The following is a 21,951-nucleotide window of genomic DNA, read 5'->3' as shown; positions in this document are numbered from 1 at the left end:
TTATGTAAATGTAGCAAAAATTGATTTGTTTCATGTATCTCACGCTCCATAAAGACAGAAAAATTCCTGATTTTGGGACAGAAAAGCACAAGTTGTCACCAATCATTTTGGTGTATATTTGGAAAGAAGTAAAAGAACTTCCTATGAATATCTTAAGAACAAGGTAATTATCAGCGGTTATACAGGATAATTAACTGATCATGCTATATATATATTTATTTGTTAAGTTTTCACCTCAGTAAGTGCACAAGAAAACTACTCGTGACTGAACATCAATGTTAACTGTTTATTATACATTTAAATAAAATTTTGAGCATGGGAGAAATAACAGGGACCTAGCCAAAATTTATTCTGTTAAGAGAAGGTGAAAAAATAAGCGGCAGACATAAAAACAGCCAACAGAAAGCAGCAATGGATCCCATTCCGAGAGCTTTATTCACCTGGAGGTCTGCTGCAGGGCAGCACAGAATTACATTTCTCCATGGCCTAATTCCACTGTGTTTTGAACTAGTGGAAGGAAGCAGAGAAAAATGCAGAACTGTACCAATTACTATACAGTGGATATAGCGGAGGAAAAAAAAAGCTTTCACATTAATCCTGAATGCTCTGGCCTTGGTGCAAATAATTTCTCAAGCTTAAAAACATAAATAACATTTTTTGCATTTAATAGACAGTCTACAGCATATGTTTACAAAACTAAATAAGCACCTGTGTTTACATGAGATATACGAAGTTCAGTTTGATTTGCATGTCAGAGATCAGGCTGTGAATCTCTGACGATATTTACAGTTGAATAATTGAAATTAATCCTACCAAAATGACTTTGACAGTTCCAAATTTATGGTCTGAGAAAACAATCCTGGAGCTGTTTGCTGAGCTATTAACATGGCTGGCTATGTATTTTCAGTCTAAGCTACACTGATGAATAAAATCAATTTGCAAGATACAAGCCTATTCCCTTCTTTCTCTCCCTCGCTTCCTGGTCAAGTTGCTTCCTATAAATCCTGAAGGAGATGAGATACTCTTGAAGATAGGAGACACACCTGGGTTTTGCTGCCTTGCTTTTTATTTTCAAACCATGCTAGATATGTTTCTCGTCTCTACTATAGGCATTATGGCATTGTTATCTCCATTTCCTTTAAAAGCAGCCAACTGTGCCAGGAGAACACACAGTCCCTCCAACACCCTCAAGCCCTGCTGTACCTTGGATATGGTTACATCTTTGCATGTGCTTGTGTCTTCAGGGCAGACGAGAGGTGCTTGGGTTTGTGTTTGTTAATGTTTTCTGTTTTGCTTTTGTGAAATCAGAACAGACCTTTAAATAAAGGGCATGTAAGCTGTCAAGGAGGAGAACACTTAACCACAAAGCTCCCTCGTGTTATCCTCCTGGCAGGAACGCTATTCGTGGCTCAATATATGACAGTTTGCCAACCTTCCCAGAACAAAAAAGGCTCAAGAAAAATATCTATTAAAGAATTAATTCAGCAATAGTTTCACCTAAGAAAGTAAAAATTAAGCATTTAGAGCGCTCTATTTTCTCATCACTGGCAAACAATAATGTAATAAAATGGCTGACAACCTTTTCCTGTTTAGAAGGTATTAGGCCCTGTATTCTTTGGATTCCAATAATGGATTTGATGACTGCGAATTGCACTTGGTTTTGGTACTAAAAGGACAAAAAACCTCTCCCCTTTAAGGACACCAAGTTTTGAACCACAGAAAACTGTTGTAGGAATCTTAAAAGTTACCATTACAGATTTCTATAAAAAATAAAAGTATGTTCCTAACATACAAGAGCAGCTTCATGAAGTCTAGAAACAAAAAGACAACTACCAGTGCTTACAGAATTGTACACGATTGTATCTTAAGTATGTATTTACATTTCCCTTTTAGAGAGGTGATAGTTGACAACTTGGATATTCATCTCACTTCCCCCTGCTCCCCAATATGATGCTTTCCAGGAATACTTAAATTGAAAGCAGGCATACATCCAGGTATACATTAGGGATGAAAGAAAACTCTCCTTATAAAATGTTGATTCCTCATTCATAGAAACAATTAATCACAGAGTAACAGTGGTCACTGATCATCATCCTATTGCAAGTATGTTATCTTGTGCTCTGGCCCCTGCTCAGAGACAGCTTTGTGAGAGCTGGCAGAATTCTAAAGAAGATGAGGAGATAAGATATTCTGGGAGGATTTCTTTCCCCAAGCACTGCAAACCTCTGTAGCAAGCCTGCTCCACCCTCCTGCTTTGTTGCACACACTCAGAACATAAAAAGCATCTGAAGGAGGTTGCAGACTGACACGGTACATTGAAGGCAAAGCTGCCTTCCTTTTATCGCTGGACTCCAGGCACATAAATTTACCGGGGGCACTCTGGACAACACCTAGGATTTGTTTTGCCAAACTCATCCAATTTGCAGGCAATTAGTACTGCAAGCCAAAATAAATTCCAAGTTCCTCTGCATAGCATTTCTGTACACAAGTATCAATACATCAACAATCCAAACTGAAAAAGACCAGGTTGCTTAACGAGCAAGTAACTCTCTTCTCACCACCTCCATCCCCCTCAGTAAATAAATACACGGATTGCCATATATTCTGTTTGAGCTTATTTTTCACTTGAATTCAGCCAACCTAGGCATAAGGTTCATTGGCAGCTGACTGTTCTGCACAAATACGTCTTCAGTCAGTCTGTCTCAAGCTTGAAATCATCCCATCACAATGGACCCTGCTCCCTTTAGCCACAGACAGCTTGGCACAACTTAAGGTCTCAATAATTACAAGCTGATATATAAGCCTTCCACATCATGGCTGCACACCTTACTCTCTTATTTTCAAATGCAAAATACTCTTCAAATACACTGGAGGTAGAAATGAGAGTTGTTAATGAGTGCGAGTGGGAGGCCTGGGTTGGCAATGAAGATTTGCTTTGATACCCCTGACTACAAAAGCTTCCTCGGCAGAAAAGATACTTGAGAACGTCTGAAGTAAAACCTCCCTTATGCAAATTCAAAACCATTTCGACATAATACTAAGAATACTCTTAGTATTATTTCTTAAAAGTCATGCACATGTCATGAAGGATAACTGAAGTATCAGAATGCTACAGCAGGTTAAGAAAAGAGGCAATGAACGAGGCAACAGATTCCAGGCATTTTCACACCCAAGAAGAACACTGACCATTAATTTCTGTAACTGATAGCGAGGGTGGAAGCACCATCTGTTGCCAGAACTGATTGGTGGTTTCTGCTGTAAATCCCACTTCCTTGAACTTTGCCAATCTTTTCAGCTATGGCTTTATAAAACTTGCGTGTTTGTTCTGAGCTTGTCTAAGTTTCTGCTCCCAGCTCAGTCAAAATAACTCACCTGCTTCTAAAACTAAGCAAATAGCGAAAGGATGCATATGTTGGTAATGCTGTCAAGAAGAAAAGAGTTTTTTTGTTTAAAGCTTTCCCAACTCATGACTTGAAGAGAAGACTGAAAAACTGGTAACAGCAGAGTTCTAATTCGTTCTCAAAAAAACTTGACTAAATTAGAAAATCCTCAACAATCTCAACTCATTTGTGGCCAGGTGGCCAGTACAGTGGCACTTCACTTACAACAATCCGAAGCAGTTTCCCAAGCATGATCCCAGTAGGTCTCTAAGTGTCTCACTGCGCTTGGAATAGACACTGAGGGATCTAAGCAAAATAAGGGGGAAGCAAGTCTCCCTTGCCTTCTCAGTGAAGCTTCTTCCCCTGCTTTGGGCAACAAGCTTGAAAGAATATTTTGCCTCATCCAAAAGCAAAAGGAAAGAGGAAATGACAAATCCATCAGGAGATGATCATAACAAATCAGGGAAAACACAAACAGACTGAATTATTCTGCGGACAGGCAACGTTCAGTTGTTGGAAATCAGACTTCACACAGCAGAGGGGTTTCAGTAATGCTATTTCTAAGTTATCCACGAGTCTAGAAGCATCAGCTCCAAACAATATCCCATTCCATTCCTTTAAGGGGTACATTATTCAAAATATATCACCTCAAATACAACTAAAGATAGATGAGGAACTAATGATTAATTGGTAAGCAAAAGTGTACTTGTATTTCTCTAAGTACCTTCATAAAATGCATTTGCCAGAGCAATAAAGAAAATGAAGAGGTATAGTTATTTATTAATCAGGAGTCACCTTGCCAAAACTCAAATAACGAATAAAATAAATTTCCACTCATCCAACTTATGAATGTACTGCACACTTCAATTTTAAGTTAGAAATATGAAATGGAAAGCTCGTTTGTATTTTTGTTCTGTTACTTATTTACTTTATGTACTGAAGTTTCATAAAACCATGACCTTAAAAGCAAGCAAACAAAAACGAATAACAACAATAAAAATGACTGCAGAATAGCAGATGCCAAATAAAAGGAAACAGCCTTTGTGGCAGTATCTTAATTGAAGTCCTTCTCAACTAATTTGGACAGCCTTCTCTCATAAATGTCATCAAGGTTGTTTTTCTTGCACCACTCCCTTTAATCTACTCATGTTCCTAAAGGGAAGTCCACAAGTTGGTGTTAAACGTCTCTCTCTCTGACTGGGCTGAAGCATAAAACACTGATTATTAATTACAGCTATCAACCAGATAATAAAGGATCTCCAGTAATTCCATACCTGTTGACGTCCCATATTTTACTTGTGCTGTCCTTAGAGGCAGAAGCCACAAAATCACCACAGGAATGCCACGAGCAGTCCCACACAGCTTGGGCATGTCCTTTGAAAGTCAGAACGCATCCCCCTTTTGAGAGGTCCCATATCCGTACTGTTGTATCCCCACTTGAAGTGACCAGCTGAGTGCCACTGTTAGAAGGAAAAAGAAAGACTAGTTAAGTAAACAACAGTAGATTTTACATTAAAACATTCGTATTTTCTGATGCATCATAGACTAAGTGGTCACATACTAAATATCAAGAAAGAAGAAAAGACATGAAATAATTATTTCCCATGAGAAAGCAAATACGGGTTCCAGAAATGACATTCCTACTTTCAGCAGCCTATTTACGAGCTTATCGATAACATCACTGGAGCCCAGGAAATCACTTTCAAAGTAGAATAAAATAGCTTCAGGGAAGAATATTTTTTTTTATTTCTGAAATCCATACCACTTTCTATATATGAATTATCATTTAATTGCAACATTTTTGTCTTCTGACTCACTGCAGATAATCTCAGGCGCTCGCTATCTATTGACTTCAGATATGAGTATAGTTCCAATGCATTTAAGCACGGACACAGCGTGTCAGACTCAGAGCTCACCTGGTTCGACAGCTTACATTCTATCACAAAAGGAAAGGATTCTTAATGGGAAAATGGTAAGAATGAACGTGTAGAGTAGAATAATACCCCCTCAAAGTCTCTGTCTCAGGATTTCTTTGAGACAGATACTGTGTACTGTGCTTAACAACTGCCCATAGGCTGCTTTTCTCATGACCACCTATTTTTGGACATACACATCTCCAGCACCCACAATCTCTTGCATCCCAAAACATAATTTGGCATTTCTAATTATTCTCCTGTCCTAAATACCTTCATCTGATGCTTCTAATTCTAGTGGAATCTATTACAATGCAAAGTAAATGCTGACTACACATGAACCCTCTTCCAAGCCGATAATGATACTACAGGTTCCCTACCACATTATTTTACCAGCCAAGCTGGAGACTCAGCCTGTGGACTCATTCCTTACACTGAGGTCATCCCATATCTTTGACCATATCTTTTCAGATGAAAAAAGCACTGAAGAAACAGGAACCCAGTGGAGGTACCCAGCAGCACAGCAGTGTTTTCAGTTTCGTTCCTTGTTCTGTTCATTCAATTTTTGTTTTCAGTACCACTGCACAGAAATTCCCAGAAAAGATTCCTTTCCTGAGTACCAATAACTAGTTTAGAGAAATTACTATTTATTTTCTTCATGTGCATTACTTCACATTCATCTGCATGGAATTTCATTTGCCGCTTCATAGTCAACTTTTCCAAACCTAATTCTTCTCCTGCACTTCTTCACAAGGATCCTTCATTTTTACTGCCCTCATTATTCTGATCAGCAAACTTTTCCACCTTTTTCTCTTCCAGTGTCCAAGATCATCCTAATAACTTCAGTCCCAGCACAGATCCCTGAGGGACACAGGTAATTTCTCCATTCAGAACGTGACATTTCATTCCCATTCCTTCACCAGTTTTTAAGTTCGCAAGAGATTTTTCCTTTTTTATTCATGGCAGTTATGCTTTTTTGAGAGTTTCTCTTGAATGACCTTAAGAATCTACTGAAAACCCAGGCAGACTGAATTGATGAGATCTCCGTCGTTCAGTGAGCCCTGCAGAGAACTTACATAGATTTGAGACTATTTCCTAAATTGTGTTGAAATTTCCCAGTGCTTCAGTATAACAAATGCATTCAGCTATCCTGAAACGTTGCCCTTAGTATCATTTCTACCAGTCCTCCCAGTATAAAGGTTAGATGGACTGATATACATTCATCCCACGGCCTTTTAAAGCATCGAAAAAGTTAATGCACCTTAAGTGATGTAGGTAATACTGGAGGTTCCCTATTTTACTTATGGAAAAGTTAGTTAAAGGCCAGAAATCCATCAACCTTGGGTATTCAGACTAATTTCTCTGCAGTTATCTCACCATCATCAATACAAAGATTTTGACAAAGCGTATAGGCTTAGAGCCTGAGTGAGGGCTGCAGGAGAAGACCCTGATTTTGTCAAGGAATAAATGTGTTTTCATTAATGGAGCACTCGTCATTTTAATAACTCAAGCTACATCTCACTTGTGGAGACATAAAATTAGCAAAATGACAAATTATTGCACCCTTTATACATTTAGGAAATCAGAACTATTTTAAAACAAATTCTGAAGCAGGTATAAAGTGGGACTGATGAAATCTATAATTGATTCAGAGGGTAGCAGGCACTGCCACTGTTGTGAATCACGAAAGAAGATTTATTGCTTATGCATTTTTTAATATATAATCCCCAAAATACCACATGAAGAACTCGTTCCTTGGGCTGAATTTTAAGAAGATACCGTCCGGGCAGTGATGAAAATCTTTCAGGAAACAGATATGAGCAGGAAGGTAGTTCAAATGGATTCAATTTGGCAATCTGTGGCAGGGGAAGGAGTTACAAATGAGGTTTAGCACTCCTTGCAGATCAAAGGAGAGCAAAGCAGAGACACAGAAACAAAAGCACAACCTGTGGAGGAGAAGTTTGGAGGAACACACCGATAGCAGCTAAGGGGCAGACGTGCTCAGAAGCAGAGGGACCCTGGCAGCCCAGCCACTGCAGCACGAGCTCCTCAGCATCCCCCTCTAAACTGCACCATCACCCTGTACACATGATGCAAGTTTATCTGAAGTGAAACATGACCATTAGGAAAAGGAGATTTTCTTTAATGATTTAGCATGGCGGTCTCTATTATCTACACAATCCTCTACTGAAGGACTGATTTGAAAACAGTTTTTTTAATAGAATAACATGTGGAAATGCAACACTATATGCTCAGCCTTCAATTTACCAGCAGCTGTATACACACCTCCATTTGAATTTAAAATTCATCACTAACAGAGAAAGCTTGAATTAATTCTGTGGTGTATATATATATATCCTCCCATATATATATATGAGAGGACAGAAAACAGTTTTAATTCTTCTTTACCAAACAAATCAAGGAGAAGGAGACAGACAACATATCAGGAGAGAATAACAAGCAACAAATCCTACCCTTTTTGGTCAGCTCACAACGGAGGGTCTATGACATCTGTAATCCCTGAACTGTTTCTGCGGATGGGATCTTTTTTCCTAATATTAAATAGGCACAGTTCTACTTCCCAAGGGAATTTTTCACGGACTCCCAATTGATGCCATAAGCCCACTGCTCCAGAAAGTTATTGTAGGATACTTCAGGGGACTGACTACCTTCATGAAATACCAGAAAAACACAGGCAATTAGTATGCTGATGGTGCAGCCCTACAGGAAGACCAGCACATCAGCAGAAGTGCCTCATTCCTATGCTCTGGGATAATGGGCTCTGCAGGCAGAGCTGAACCTTGAGCTGCTCCAGCAGGGTTACTGAGGCTCCCTCTGAAGATGGTGGAGCCAGCAGGCTCTTCTGCTTCCCTACATCAGCTGCCAAGCAGCACCACAGGCCCGTCCTTCACAATGTACACAGACTGTCTTCTATCAGCCAAAATAACCAACATCCAGCTGCCTGAAACCTTTCTCTTCCCACCCAAAGTGACAGCTTTTCACAACCACTGAGTATACTTGGCATGCTTTATCCCAAACCCCCGTGCACAAAGGTTACATTTGCTTCCTCTACAGTTTACTTTGTAAATAACAGCAAGGTAGACTTCTCTGCCCACCATATCTCATCCTCAGGATCAATCTCAGGCCTATGAGCTTCAGCAGATGCCAGGGACAGGTACTGCAGATAACCATTTTATTACTATATTCTACGCTGCATTAAGAGAACACAGCACATCTGTGGTGCCAGCATTTGTATGTATTATTCATGTAGTGGTGTGGACGCACCTGGAGCTCTGCAGACAAAGTAAAATGCAGTTCCTTTCTTGAGACAGTTCCAGCCTAAATCAAAAGGAGATGAGCAAAGCCTTATACGCAGTGCAGGCAAACACTGCTTCTCAAAACAACACGCTAAGACAGCACTTGTGTTCAAGTTGTGTCCAAGAAGAGCTGCAGCAGCAGGTAGCCTCTGACTGGAACTCAACAGCACATCAACATCAGCAGCTCATCAGATAATTTTGAACATGCCATCATCTGAAGCACTATGAGATTAATGGCCTTTCACCATGGCAATTGAAAAACATTTTGAAATCAATCTTAAGCAATTGAAGAAATTGTGTTTCTTATTTACTTCTATTTGTGCACTTATTCTAAAGCAAAACTCTAAAAGCCACTGGACTATTTACAGTATCAACGCAGGTAGTCCCTAAGCACAGCAAAACCCAAGGCCAGAACTGTAAACAGTGTTAAAAATTACTTTAATTTTGCTGACATTACATGCTAAGCTAGAGAAGAAAGAAGCATCTAGTGCACAGCTGCTTCCTTTAAACTCTTACTAGAAAAAAATGAGTTGGTCCATGAAAACCAGAACTAATGAAGCCTGAATATCTACAGAAATGCATTTTGCCTCTTAGCACCACCACCTTAGCTGCTGATTAAATATAAATACTGGGAATTGATTCATCTTTTAGACCTCAAGCTTTGTCAGAATTAGCCTGAAGGTTAGACGCTTCTAGAGAGTGTGGGTGATTGTGTCATGAACCGGTGCAGAAGATGCACGTACAAAGAACAGGGGGCACGTCCTTGTAAGCTGCATTTTCCTTGGAAACAAGGCTAAAAACTGTGAGGCAGATAGTTACATGAGGAAAGCACAGACCTACCACTGACTATCCCAAGAAAGCAGTATCTCACTTTTACATCTGATACTAAACTCAACACAAGGGATGCAAATGCCAGGCATGAGTTCAAGCTGCAGGCATTATTTCTCTCTTTTGTCCTACTACACTGGTCTCTCATGGGCTTGTAACTAAGGAGAGATGGTGAAATCTGGACGAATTTAAAAAAGTTGAGGTCAACAGATTATTGAGAAGATTCCCATAAAAAAAATACAGGTGATTTTTTCCACACTAGGTGAGAGACCTGCCTGGACAATGGGGAACAGGACTATGTGGCTAAAACTTTCTGTGGGCACAAAGGAAGACAGCACAAAGGAAGACAGCACAAAGCCCTGAAAAAGAAATATATCAGAAGTCACATGGAAACAGCACCTGGCTTAGAAAGTCTTGATATGAGAGAGTCCAGGAGGGTGCTAGGACAAAACCTGACAAATACCCTTCCAGTTCCTACCCATGCCCATGCACTCCCTGGTGCTCCATGCTCCGGACCATCATCCCATCCCAATGATTTGCATTTCATGGCATGTGTAGCCATGCTTGAGTTCTTAGCTTGCATAAAAATAAAACACCCAGCAGCACAGAGCCTGATTCCAAAGTAAGTCGCATCCTTGAGAATACAGGCCTAAGATACAATTCACTTTTTTTTTAGTTATTTTTATGTCCGAAAGTCTGAGCCACATTAATTATTTCAAGTGACATTTCTTATTAAAACCCCCAGGTTTTTTGATCCCCGTGGCTCTTTTTGGCAGTTCTTTGCATTATCCACATAGGCTATATGCTTGTCCAAGCCATACCTTAATTGCAATGTTACATTGTTCAGAATAATCTGAAGCCAAACTTCTATTTGTTTATACTCATCAAATGTCATTTAGACAGAAAGCGAAGGCTAGAACACCAGAAATAGAAACGTGAGATTTCTTCTCTTTACTTACATCATTTATCACCAAAGCTGAAAGAGAACTTTCCAAGAAGCAACAACCAATCACAAACTGACATTTTATAAACCAATGAGAAAGTTCAAAGTCAGGAATTGGAGCAATAACCAGCAGAGGGTGGATGGCACGTAGGCGTGTAGCTTTTTGTGCCGTCATTCTGCAAAAGCCTGCCACCCAAAGCTACCAGCTGGAAATCAGCAGAAAGTTTTGTCATTGCATAGTATGCCAAAAGCAAACTCAAGGTGATTTTTCATTCTGTGTTACTGAATTGCAAGATCCTTTGAGCACATGCTCGTGTCTTCAAGATCCATGACAGGATAGCTGCATTCCCTGCCATCCCACTTAGCTGACAGCTCGGTGTGATAACAAAGGGAAAGAAGTAAAGCATTTCTCAGGCGTGGGTCCCCTAGCCAGACCCTACAGCAGATGCAGCGTCACGGAAAGACATTTTTATTTATTTGACAAAAGTTGATCTTCTTTTATTAAAACTTCCTTGAAGCTGCAATTTCATGGCTGCAACGCGTTCAACATAACATAATGCTCCTACTACCAAAAAAAGATTCCCAGTGTGGTATACACAAATTCTACAGAATGACTTCAAGTTGATTGTAAGCACATCCCAACCAGTTCTCTGAATTCTAAAGCATTTTCCCTTTCTGAACTGAGTACTGATGGCAGAAGCGGGCATATCCAATCATACACAGAAATAGCATTTCACCTGGTGCTTCCCACTGCTCTGATCAGCCTGGCTGTCACAACGTGCAATTAGTCCTTTATTTCAGGGCTTTGGCCTGCTGTAATCGCAGCCTACAGTTCGGCACCCAGGGTCACTACGATGATATTTTGTCACGTCCGCATGGTAGCACATTGTTCCAAGCTCAGGTTATCATCTGCACGGCCAGCAGTCAGACCTGCTCCATTGCAATCCATTAGCTTGCTAAGATTAGCTTGGTCCCTCTGCAGAAACACGGAGTGCATTACCATTCACTGCAGGCAAGTCTTTTTAAAGTATAAAAAATGAGCTAGCTGTCTTTCAACGTCACGTAATTAAGAACAGTTAAATGAGATTTTAAAATAATTTAGGCACCTGGTAGAAGGCAGTTTTAGTCCACACAAAATTGCCTTTTAGGAGGGTGTGGAAGCGTGCCAGGTAAGAAATAAAAGCAAAAAGATAAAACTGGCTACAATACTTGGAAATTAGAGGGAGTGAAATGCACAGACAGCAGGCACTGGACAACGCGGGGCCCTGTGCAAGACTAGGAGCCCAGTGAATAATTACCTTTATAATGGTTAAAATTGTCATGAATAAAGTTCTCACAGCTGGTATTCCATACCACAATTTCACAACCTACCTGCTGTGATATAAGAGAACTTCACCATCCTATTGGAAGTGGAGGAACTCATACTAGCTTGGCCAATGAGACCAAAATTGCAAATGCTGCATACAATGAAGGTAGATTCAGATTCTGGCCATACAGCTGTGCCATCTTGCTTTAGGATACTGCAAAAAACTAACATGCTTTCCCATAACTGTTATCTGTTCTGTACCAATGTTCTCCCTCATCAGCATCAATGTCAGTTGAAAGATTCCTACACAGTATTTATGTTTTAAAAATAAATTAGTGTATTTAAACCACATAAAAACATGCACAGTGCCAATCAGTGGCCATAAAATACATTAAACAGCATGTTAATAGCGTGCAATGCTTAATATCAACACCCATCTCATTCAGCACGTCTTTTTTCATCTATTGGAAAGACTCCAAGACTTCAAATTCTAATGAAGGCCTGTTGATGTAGGCAAAAGTGTGGCTTGGAAGGAGTTCAGATACATGAATCCCACATACAGAGCAGATTTATGACCCACATTAACAACGATAAACTTGTGCCACAGTTCCTCTGTAAGGCAAAGTCGTGGATCAGCCATTTCCAATTCACTATCAGTCCCAAATGGGTGTCCAGTCACGCCTAATTCCAATCAATGAGCCGTAATGAACCACAGTCATCAATCTCATTTGCACGTTTCTACAAAGCATCATTTTTAAGCTGCATATTTATGTGCATAGAGAGTTCAGAGAGTGCATAAAGATTTCCCTAGTCTGTGAAAAGTTCTGCACTGACATGTGAACATTTCCCAGGAACCTGGAAGACCAACTCATGCTGTGCAATGAACTCTCGATCGCAAAACCTCGAGGAAGAGCACACAACTGCACTGGCGCTTATACTGTGGGCAATATCAGATCTCAGAGCCATGCCCTGCTGGCAGGAATATACCCAAAGGCAGGGGATTAGCTAGTGGAGGCAGTGACCAATAGCAAATTAAACAGTGAGGATGAAGGAGGAGCTGAAATGCTGAATATTGACACAATGCTGCGCGTAAGAAAAAGCAGCATACCAAATTCCATCCTTTACAACAATGGTTTTATATGAGGTCATGCAGTCCAGTATCTGAACAATCAAGGGGGAGAAACAAAAAAGAAAAAAAAACCCAACAACCCAACACCAGAACTCCAAACCAGCTCCTTTTAAAGCTGATGGCAGACACAGACACACTGTGGCCCTTTTCTTTTCTGTTCCCCAGTCATTTTACATATTCACTACCCAAAAAACAAAGAATACAATTACAAGCTGAGAACAGGCTTCCACATCCACTTCTTCCAGTGGTCAAGGAAATCCTGGTTCTTACTTCACAGATGGTCAACATTGCACGCTGCTCGTGTCACTGCAACTGCTTTGTAACTGAAATTACCTAAAGCACTGAAATAAAAAAGGCTGAGAGAAAAAACATACGCAATAAATGACAGCCACACAACTCCTATCTGGTCTTTGCCCAAGACGAATTTTCCTCATTTCAAACATCCCATCTTATTGTGTACTTAAGACCATTTTGAATTCATTCCCAACTGGAAGCAATAATGTAAAGTTCCAAGCCTGGAAACAAGATTCATGGCAAGAAACCCAAAATCTCCACGGGCTAATTTCAAAACACACTGTCCAAAGGTTGGGAAATAAATTATATATGCTTTACTAAGAAAACATATTAAATACTAAAGGAAAACACTTGGAACTTTTGCCACTATGCAGGAAGGAAACAATATCAACAACTAAGAAAGCGTAATGAAATCCACGCAAGGGTTAATTTTCCAGATATGAACTAAAATATCAAATTTTAATTTTCTGGCCAGAAGATTAATGAAACAACTCTACCATACTATTAAAAACAAAATAAAGCAAGCAAGCAAAAGGAAACAAAAACACCAGAAACCTTCAACTCCAAATGAAAATTAAAATCAGTGTGAATACTTACACGAAACCTAAGCCTCCTATCTTGAAAGGGATGCTTCCATATGATTCAATTAAAAAAAAAAAAAAAAAAAAAGCATTCAAATATTTTGGGTTTATTTTCAACTGAAATATCTTCCACGCTGCCTCACAATCAAATTGCCTTTCTCCAGTCAACTCTAGCACTAATGTTTCTTATTTTAACTGCTACACATTAGGAAAATGCACATTTTAACATAAACATAGATGTCTCCTTACCTATTCCACTAGAAACCCTTGCAGCAGACTTTAGGGACAAAACAATTGCCTTTATTGCACAGAAGAAAACAATAATGAAACAGGAATGTTAAAGACATCGAGATTATAATTGCAAACAATGAAACATAACACAGAAGATTCTATTATAAGAGATGTTTTGATGTGTATAACAACCCTGGAAAGAGCTGGAGTAAGACATTTAGCAGAACCACAGGATTAGATTGACAGCACTGCAACCAACCCAAGCGAGGAATCAGTAAGCTTTCTGTGTTTTAACTCCAAACTCTCAAGCACCAGCAAAGCTAGAAGAAAACCTGAACTACCCAAGGCCCAGAGCCTTCTGAGTGAACAAAAGTATCTTCTTCTCCAAACCAAAGCAAATGACTTGAATATCTGCAAAACAGCATTACCCCTGGTGACTCATGGGCAGCAGCTGTACTAGCAACAGCTGAAACTAAAAGCCAGGGTGAAGTGTACAAGGAGTGCACAAATGGCATGAAAAGCCATCAAATTTCAACTGGATGTTCATAGAGCGTATTCACTGCTCCACTGAAGCTGAACTAATACATTTAGAAATACACCACTTTATTAGTGCTCTATAAGAGATTTCAATTGCGTTTTCCTCTTCCTTTCTAACCGAGAATTCATCATACAAAGAGAACTTTCTCAAATAAGTTCTATTCCATTTCCACACCAGATCTGACTATCCATATAGCTGAGAAAAGTTCTCTTATTTTCTAAGCACCTAAGCATTTAAGCCAAAATATTAGAGATTGACTACTAAAGCTTTCCTTGTAAAGAGATCTACCTTGATATCTGTTTTGGGAAACTGAAGAAGAGCATCACAGTGCCTTTTTGACCAATACATTGAGATTGGCTTGATGATCCCAATGGCTCCTACAGCTGTTTGCAGGTCTAAAATTCACATAATCAAAGAACGTAACACACAAAAAAGTCATTTAAAAGTAAGACCATTTCTACGCAGGCAAAGCATTCAGTACATTCGAAAATTATTTACCTTATAGACAAGCTAGGAATTTAAGTGACGTTATAAAGGTAAGGTAAAAAAAAATGCTATATAAAGACCAGCTATCTTTTTTGTAGCAGTAGGAGTTCTAACGCATATAAGGTCACATGTTACAGGTATCAATACTTAGCTCCTTAAAAAGGAGACTTTAAGGAGATGCTTTGCTTTTGTGATGGAGGGGCAACGAACTCACGAGTAACAAATGCATTATATTCTCTGAGAGAAAAAAAAAGATGCAAACACAGTGGAAAGAGATTAGAGAAAATAAGCCCAATAATAAAAAGAAAGAAAAATAAAAATAAAAATAAATAAATGAAATCCCAAAGAATTCCTGAGTTTGAATTGAACTGTTTGATTTGACCAAATTCAAATCCACTACTGCCATCAATAACATTATTTCCAAGACAAAACCAAAGTGACAACATCAATCCTTTGGAGTCCTATCTCACTTTGTCATGGAAAAACGTTTGAAAAACACAGCCAAGGATTGAGCTTTATTATTCAAGAGAACTCATGCACGTAAGACTGACCAGACACCAAAGAAAAAACATTGGTAGTTAAATATTTACTACTCAGAAAAGTAGAGAAATATCATCCAATAAAATACATATATATAATTAAATATCCCTTGCCTTTACTCATTATTTACTTCGTGAGGGAGATGTAATCCTTCCTCAAACCCCTAGGTGCACAAAAAAAAACCAAACCGTTTGAGCAGAAAGCTCCAAAAATGAAAGCTTAATGTTATCCTAGCATTCATTTTCCAAGCTGTTGGCACTTGTGGCTGTGACCCTGCACCCAGCCCCTGGTGGGAGAGATGGGGTTTTGTGGCATGGCTTTGGCCTGAAGGCTGCTTGGGCGCTGAGCCGCTTGGGGGCTGACATCGGGATGCTGCTCTGAGCCATTCCCAACATGTTCTGTAAGTCTTTATGATAAACTTTTGAAGCAAGACAGCCTCCAACTTTTTTTGTCAGCATCTTACAGACACGTTAACTGTCTGTTCTTGCTTAGCCGCTCTCTTCCGCTGACAGCAAACTGCCATTAGGTCAGCACTAGCTCTGGGGAACAAGGGACAAACCTAAGTTGGTAGCTTGCTTGGAGGCTCACATAAAAATCCTGTGAAAGGGAATTTACGTTTCAGAAGCCACATTCCTTTCTCCTTCCCTCAAGAAACAGGAGGAAAAAGTTAATGCCCCTCTATATGCACATAAAAAAATGTAAGGAACATGTAGGAGACAAAACATACAAGCAAATGAAGAAACCAGCTACGCTTTGCACAACATTCACCCCTACAACTCCTTTACAATACACAAGAAACAAAGAAAAGAGACATAAAGCAATTGGCATCGGCATCTTATCATAAATTTCTAAAATGCAGAAGAACCTGACTTCACTTCAGATGCAAAAAGCCCACTGCAAACCACACACACAACAACCAGACTGCGGGCATTCGAAACAGCTCCCGTTGTACCACAGCTTTTACAAGTCTGAGCCATACCTGCAAATCGGCGGAAATATCTAAAGACAACCAAATGGTACTGATATGAAATTAGTGCTCTTAGGAACAGGATGGCAGTTTACCTTAAGCCTTCTATTCATTAGCTCTACACAAAGATTTCCAGATGTTTCCAGTGACTGACTCTTAAATTTTCACAAGTCTGTAAAACCACCTGTGAAGGTAACCACAGAGTGGCTCCATCAAATGGCAGCATTTTATTATGACGCGTTTTCCTCCTGTAATTGTTTGAAATATACATTTGGATTGCTCAGTAGGAGGACTGCTCCTTCTGTCAGCTAGCTTCCTCCCTTGGCCTGTCATCAGCATCTCTCTCTCCTGCCGCTTGCTGAATTACTGGAATGGAGATATTATTAGCGAATCACTACCTTGGAGTGGTCAATATTTCCACCAACCAAGAAGAGAAGCCAAAGATGGTTTCCCAATAAAGCACGGTCGTTCTGGGTGAAAAATGAAGCCTATTCAGTAACTGCACTGTGGCAGTGCAGATCGTTTGCTTTTTAAAGAAATCAATGTAATGACGGACTTTTAAGGTTCCTGATATAAAAGAAACATGTTGCATTTTGTATTTTGTCCTGCAAAGTATTTCTAGCTTCGAACAGCTTCTGAAGGACAATTCCAGTAAGTGAAGAAATTACTTAGAAAGAGAAAAGTAGCGCACACTCCCAACAAATCTCCACAACTGAAGCAGCTGAGCCTCAAAATTCAAAATTTACACAATAGCACCTTGCTTTTTTCTTCCTATTGAAATGGGAAACTGTACTTCTTTATAAGTAGACGCAACAATCCCTGCAGAACGCTACCAGCCTGATTCCAAATGACTCTCAAGTCAAATGATACAGATGGCCCACAGTCTGCTGGTACAACCATCACAAAGACAGAAGTTCAGGTGAATAAGGATGACTTGACAACAACAAAAACATCTAGAGGTGTGGACGTCTGCTTGATATCTGGGTCACATAAGAAAATGCTCCTCAGCATGGCAAGAGCAGCAGAAGAAAAAGCCAATTCTGCACAACAAAACAGCATCTAAACGTGTAGCAAAGCTACAATTATTACCACTCCATATTTTCCAAAGGCACATTGCAGAATTGATCTCTAAAGGAAAATAAAACAAGATACATGTATCGCTTTTTCTTAAAGCTCATACTCACCAACAGTTAACACGTCACTCTGAAATGATATAAAGCTTATTATAGATACACATCCCAGAAAGCCACAGAGAATAACCAGCAGTTGCACGTGCCAGAACAGATTAGTATGGGTAGAAACATTTGGCTTGTGAGAGTGGGTAGAAGGGGAAAAATTTTAATCAAATCCATTACCTGGTTATCGATTTCTTTTTGCCAGACTGATCCTGTAGAATACTTATAAAGACTCTGACATTGAGATGTTTGGCCAAAGATATTGGATTAGTCTAAGCAGAAGATGGGCTTCTCATGTAATCTCTCATATTTCATTTATATGTGATTTATTCCTTTGTCCAGCAGAGGCTTTTTATTGATAAAAAATAATGAGATTGAGAATCCCAAAGGAAATGTAATACCCACCCACTCAAGCATGCTTGCGAAGTAAAAATAGTAGGCTTTGTTGGCTTGAGAGAGAATGACGTTATACAAAGACTGTTTCCTTGTATAAGAAGCTTGAAGCTTGCCAAAGACTTCTGAAATAGCCCAAACTATTTTTGAAATTAAAATGTTATCATAATTCTATGAAAACATCAAATCCACATTAACACTGTAGGCTGGGGAACTGACTAGAGGATTTCTGAAATAGTCTTTTTCTTGCAGAATAAATGAATGGAGTTTCCTATATGAGTTCAGTTTGAGGAGACATTGCACCAGATGTGCAGTCTGCTAAAAGCGATGCGTTACAGCCTGCCAGGAGACTGAAAATTAATCACACCCCTCAGAAGAACTTTCTAACCATTGTCAAATTGAATACATAACCCGGTAACTGAAGACTTCGTTCAACTACAGGAGAATCAGAGGTTCTCTAAGAAATTAAATCATTATGCCTCTATGACAGAAATACTGTTCGAAAGTCCTAAGGAAAATGTGCAGGTCTATCTCGCATTTCCTTAATAGCTATTAACAGTAATAAAAGGATAAATAAAAAACATCTGTTTCTGTAGGAAACCTTGAATAGGGCTTTAAAGCACCTATGTCATGGCACAACTCAGAAAATTTCTATTTCACTGATAGCCAATGGAGACTTTTGTGATTAACATGAGTCTTACAGCTCTTTCTTATGTTAATTCTCAGAGCAGATTCAGTGGCTTTTAAGTCTCAGCCTGGTTCTCTGCAAAGTGTGGTACTCAATGTTAATGACTGAAAAACTAGCAGAAGAAATCTTCTAAAGATCATCATTCATGGACCACTTATTCTCAGCCACCTCTGAGCTCCTGTCACCAAGAGGACCTTACTGAGAGGCTCTGAGGTATAACAGCAGCTTTCCTGACCAGTCTTAGTTTCTGAACACAGAGCTCTTATGAATGACCTCTCTCAAACCATCTCAGTTGTTTTAACATGACTAAAGAACCTAGCTACACTCAATGCGTCAAATCCCTCCCTTTGCTGAGGTTTCTGGGTCACATATAGCATTATTTAAAAAAATATATTAGTTGCAATACATTACCGAACAGAAGCCAGCCATTTGTTTTAGTGTCAGGTCATCTGTCTCACTCTCTTCAAACCCTGAAGCTGTTTCTTCACCGAGCACTGATATATGAGAGCATTATTATTGTCAGGAAGGCTGGCATGGATCAAACGCATCAGTATCTACCAGTAATAGAGCCCTCCTCACCAGTTTGGTCTGTAGGGAGTCAGGAGCTGCAGAGGTAAGGGATGAAGAAAGAGGAACGCTCCCCATTTGCAATTCACCTTGATAATCAAAGCACTCCACCTCTCAAGCTACACAAGCGTGTCCGCTGTGAGATGCTGAAATTGTACATATACCTGCCAAGCTGTCGAGTCTCATTTTTGCTCCTCAGCATCTCCCCCCTTCTCCAAGCACAAGCCTTCTAGGACTCGGCGAGCAGAGGGCAGTGTCAGATTCTGCCTGTTACTGCTGAACAACACATCGCAGCTGTCTCCAAATCCTGCTCACTCCTCTTCCCCATGAATGCCTCCCCTGCTCAACCCAGCCTTACTCCCCCACAGCTCCATCAGAGGGTTCTCCCTGCCCTCCCTCATTCCTCGATTACTGCATGGCTTTACGGTCAGTGCTTTCTTTTCACATTACAGTTCAGCTCTGGATAGGGTTGTTGTTTTGTTTTGTTTTTTTAAACAAGCCCAACTGATGGAACAATGAAAAATTTAAATTACGTTAAAATAAAACCGAGGACTTAACTGAATAATAATTCATTTCAGTTTCTCAGTTTATTCTGACTTCTCAATTCTGCTTAGGGCTTTTCTTTCTATTTTTTACCCTTAAAAGTTTCTGTGCAACAAGGAAATCGGTTCCACTCTAACAGTCTACTTCCAGAGTTGCACATTTATCATCCATTGCTCTTCAGAACTGAGAATATATCATCTTTTTCACGCTTAGGATCTCCAGTAACATTTTGGACTTGGGAAGCCACCATCAGGTACTCAGGTACTCATAGCACCACACATTTCAGGGTGGAAAAAAACTATTCCAAGCATCCAACTGTGCTTTCCATATTATATCCTACGCCTTAAAGTTCCCCTGGAGCCACAGCAAAGCTAAAGCAAGCAGCTTTTGGCTGCTTCTACATTGGCCAACGTAAGGTTGGTAGCAACTTTGTGCTGCTTAGCTTTACACAGTTGGAAGAGACCTTGGTTTTATAGGCCAGCACTTCTGCAGACCAAATATTAATAGACATTTCATTGTTGATCATCACTAACCTCTCAATCACTTCAGGAACACCAAAATCTCTGGTGTCAATAGCCTCCTCTGATGTTCTGCAGAAGCCCCAAAATCTTCTGGAGAATTCCAGCCCAGCTGCAAATATTAATTCCTCCCTCCCCTTTATTCAAGGCCTCACATCCACCTTCTTGAGATATTTTGCTAATTCTTCCCGCATCCTGTCTTTGCATGGTACTTATCCATGCACAGATTTTTGTTGATGTAAATCATCTTCTTTAGCTTTGACAGTCATAATCTAAAGCTGCTTCTGTTCTAGAAGAACATGGATTGTTCTTTTGGCTCAGCATCTCACCTTCCTCTTGATCAGACCTCATCATCTCCTTTTTCTGCAGTATTGATCACAACCACCTTTATTTGTAAGATGCTTGATGCACTTACTCCATCTTTTTTCTCTCCCCTAATTACCGAGGAGACAATTCCCACCGGCAGTTTTCCAGCAGCAACAAAACTCACACAAAATCCATGCAGCTCAAGATAACTCTTGTGGCATTTTTTTGTTATAATAAACAAACCAACAACAGTTTTGATTTCTTTGCTCAGCAACTCTTGGAGTTCAAATAGCAACTGAAAAGATAGAGGCAATTTGGCCTCTGTCTCAGGTGAACAGGAGGCTACGAGGAGCTGACAATTTGACAGTTTTCAGTGCAAGTTTTAAATAGCTTTCAGAACCTACAGTTGGTGCTTTTTTTTTTCTTTTCCTCCAATTCGAAGGTTTGTAAATAGAAGTTCACTGTGTTCCACAGAGGTGAATGCCTGCATGAAAAGGGCTACAAACATTTCACAAGAGCTGACCTGTTGAATATTTATAAATACATTAAGGATACTATGCATTAATACAGGCAGACATATGTGCTTAGCACTAATATGGTGTTTTACAGTTCACCAGAACTGTCTAGGACATTAACACACCTCTGCTACGCCACAAAGCTTAATCTTTCAGCCATTCAGGAGTGGTAGCGATGAAGATAAATCCAGCACATGCCCTGAAATATCTTAGAGCAGTCAGACTCAAGTTCTGGAAGGTATATTCAAAAACATCCTCAACCTATTTGTTGGAAACTCGCAGGAGATGCAGCTTTTACCTACTACTCCAAACAACTCAGTCCAGCTGGTGTCTACAGGCAGGCTGCACAGCTCTTCAGCTAACAAGTTCACATAGATGGCTGTGGCAACTCTGAAGCCTCTTTCCTTCACAAACATAAAAAGCAAGCTGATAAATATTCCTGTAACAACAATGTAATTCCTGTGATAGTTTACAATATTGACAGGAACTTGCAACAGCTAATTCAGAGTACCATTCAGCCAGACTGGAATCGAAAGTGTGTTTGTTTCTGAACTATGACCAGTTGCCATCCGACCTTCAAAGAGGAAGCACTGTTCTCCTCCCTCCATCCATCCAGCTGCTGTACTCTGCAGATAACAGCACCTGTTTGGAGTTTTATTTTAAAAGCTCAAGGCAAAATTCTGCACTCAAATCTGCAGAGAGCATCACAACTGATGTCCTGCTGTCTTTGCGCACACTGAGCTGCTCTGCTCCTGTTCCAGCGCCCTGGAAGCCACCACTGTGCAGTGAGAGC

The 21,951-nt window shown here is 39.9% G+C and overlaps 1 protein-coding gene across 1 annotated transcript in view; it reads right to left on the bottom strand.

Annotated features, from left to right (window-relative positions):
• The window catches only part of SPAG16 (sperm associated antigen 16), a 349,253-nt gene that overhangs the window by 147,577 nt on the left and 179,725 nt on the right, over nucleotides 1-21,951 (bottom strand). The window contains exon 12 of the mRNA XM_042874723.1: nucleotides 4,655-4,840. Coding sequence (XP_042730657.1) covers nucleotides 4,655-4,840 — 186 coding nt within the window. The remainder of the gene's footprint in view (nucleotides 1-4,654; nucleotides 4,841-21,951) is intronic.

The sequence above is a fragment of the Lagopus leucura genome, unplaced genomic scaffold (assembly GCF_019238085.1).
Source record: "Lagopus leucura isolate 7727_CA_CO unplaced genomic scaffold, USGS_WTPT01 Super-Scaffold_100012, whole genome shotgun sequence".
Taxonomy (NCBI): Eukaryota; Metazoa; Chordata; class Aves; order Galliformes; family Phasianidae; genus Lagopus; species Lagopus leucura.
The sequence above is the reverse complement of the archived record's forward strand: the minus strand, read 5'-3'. Positions and strand labels throughout refer to the sequence as shown.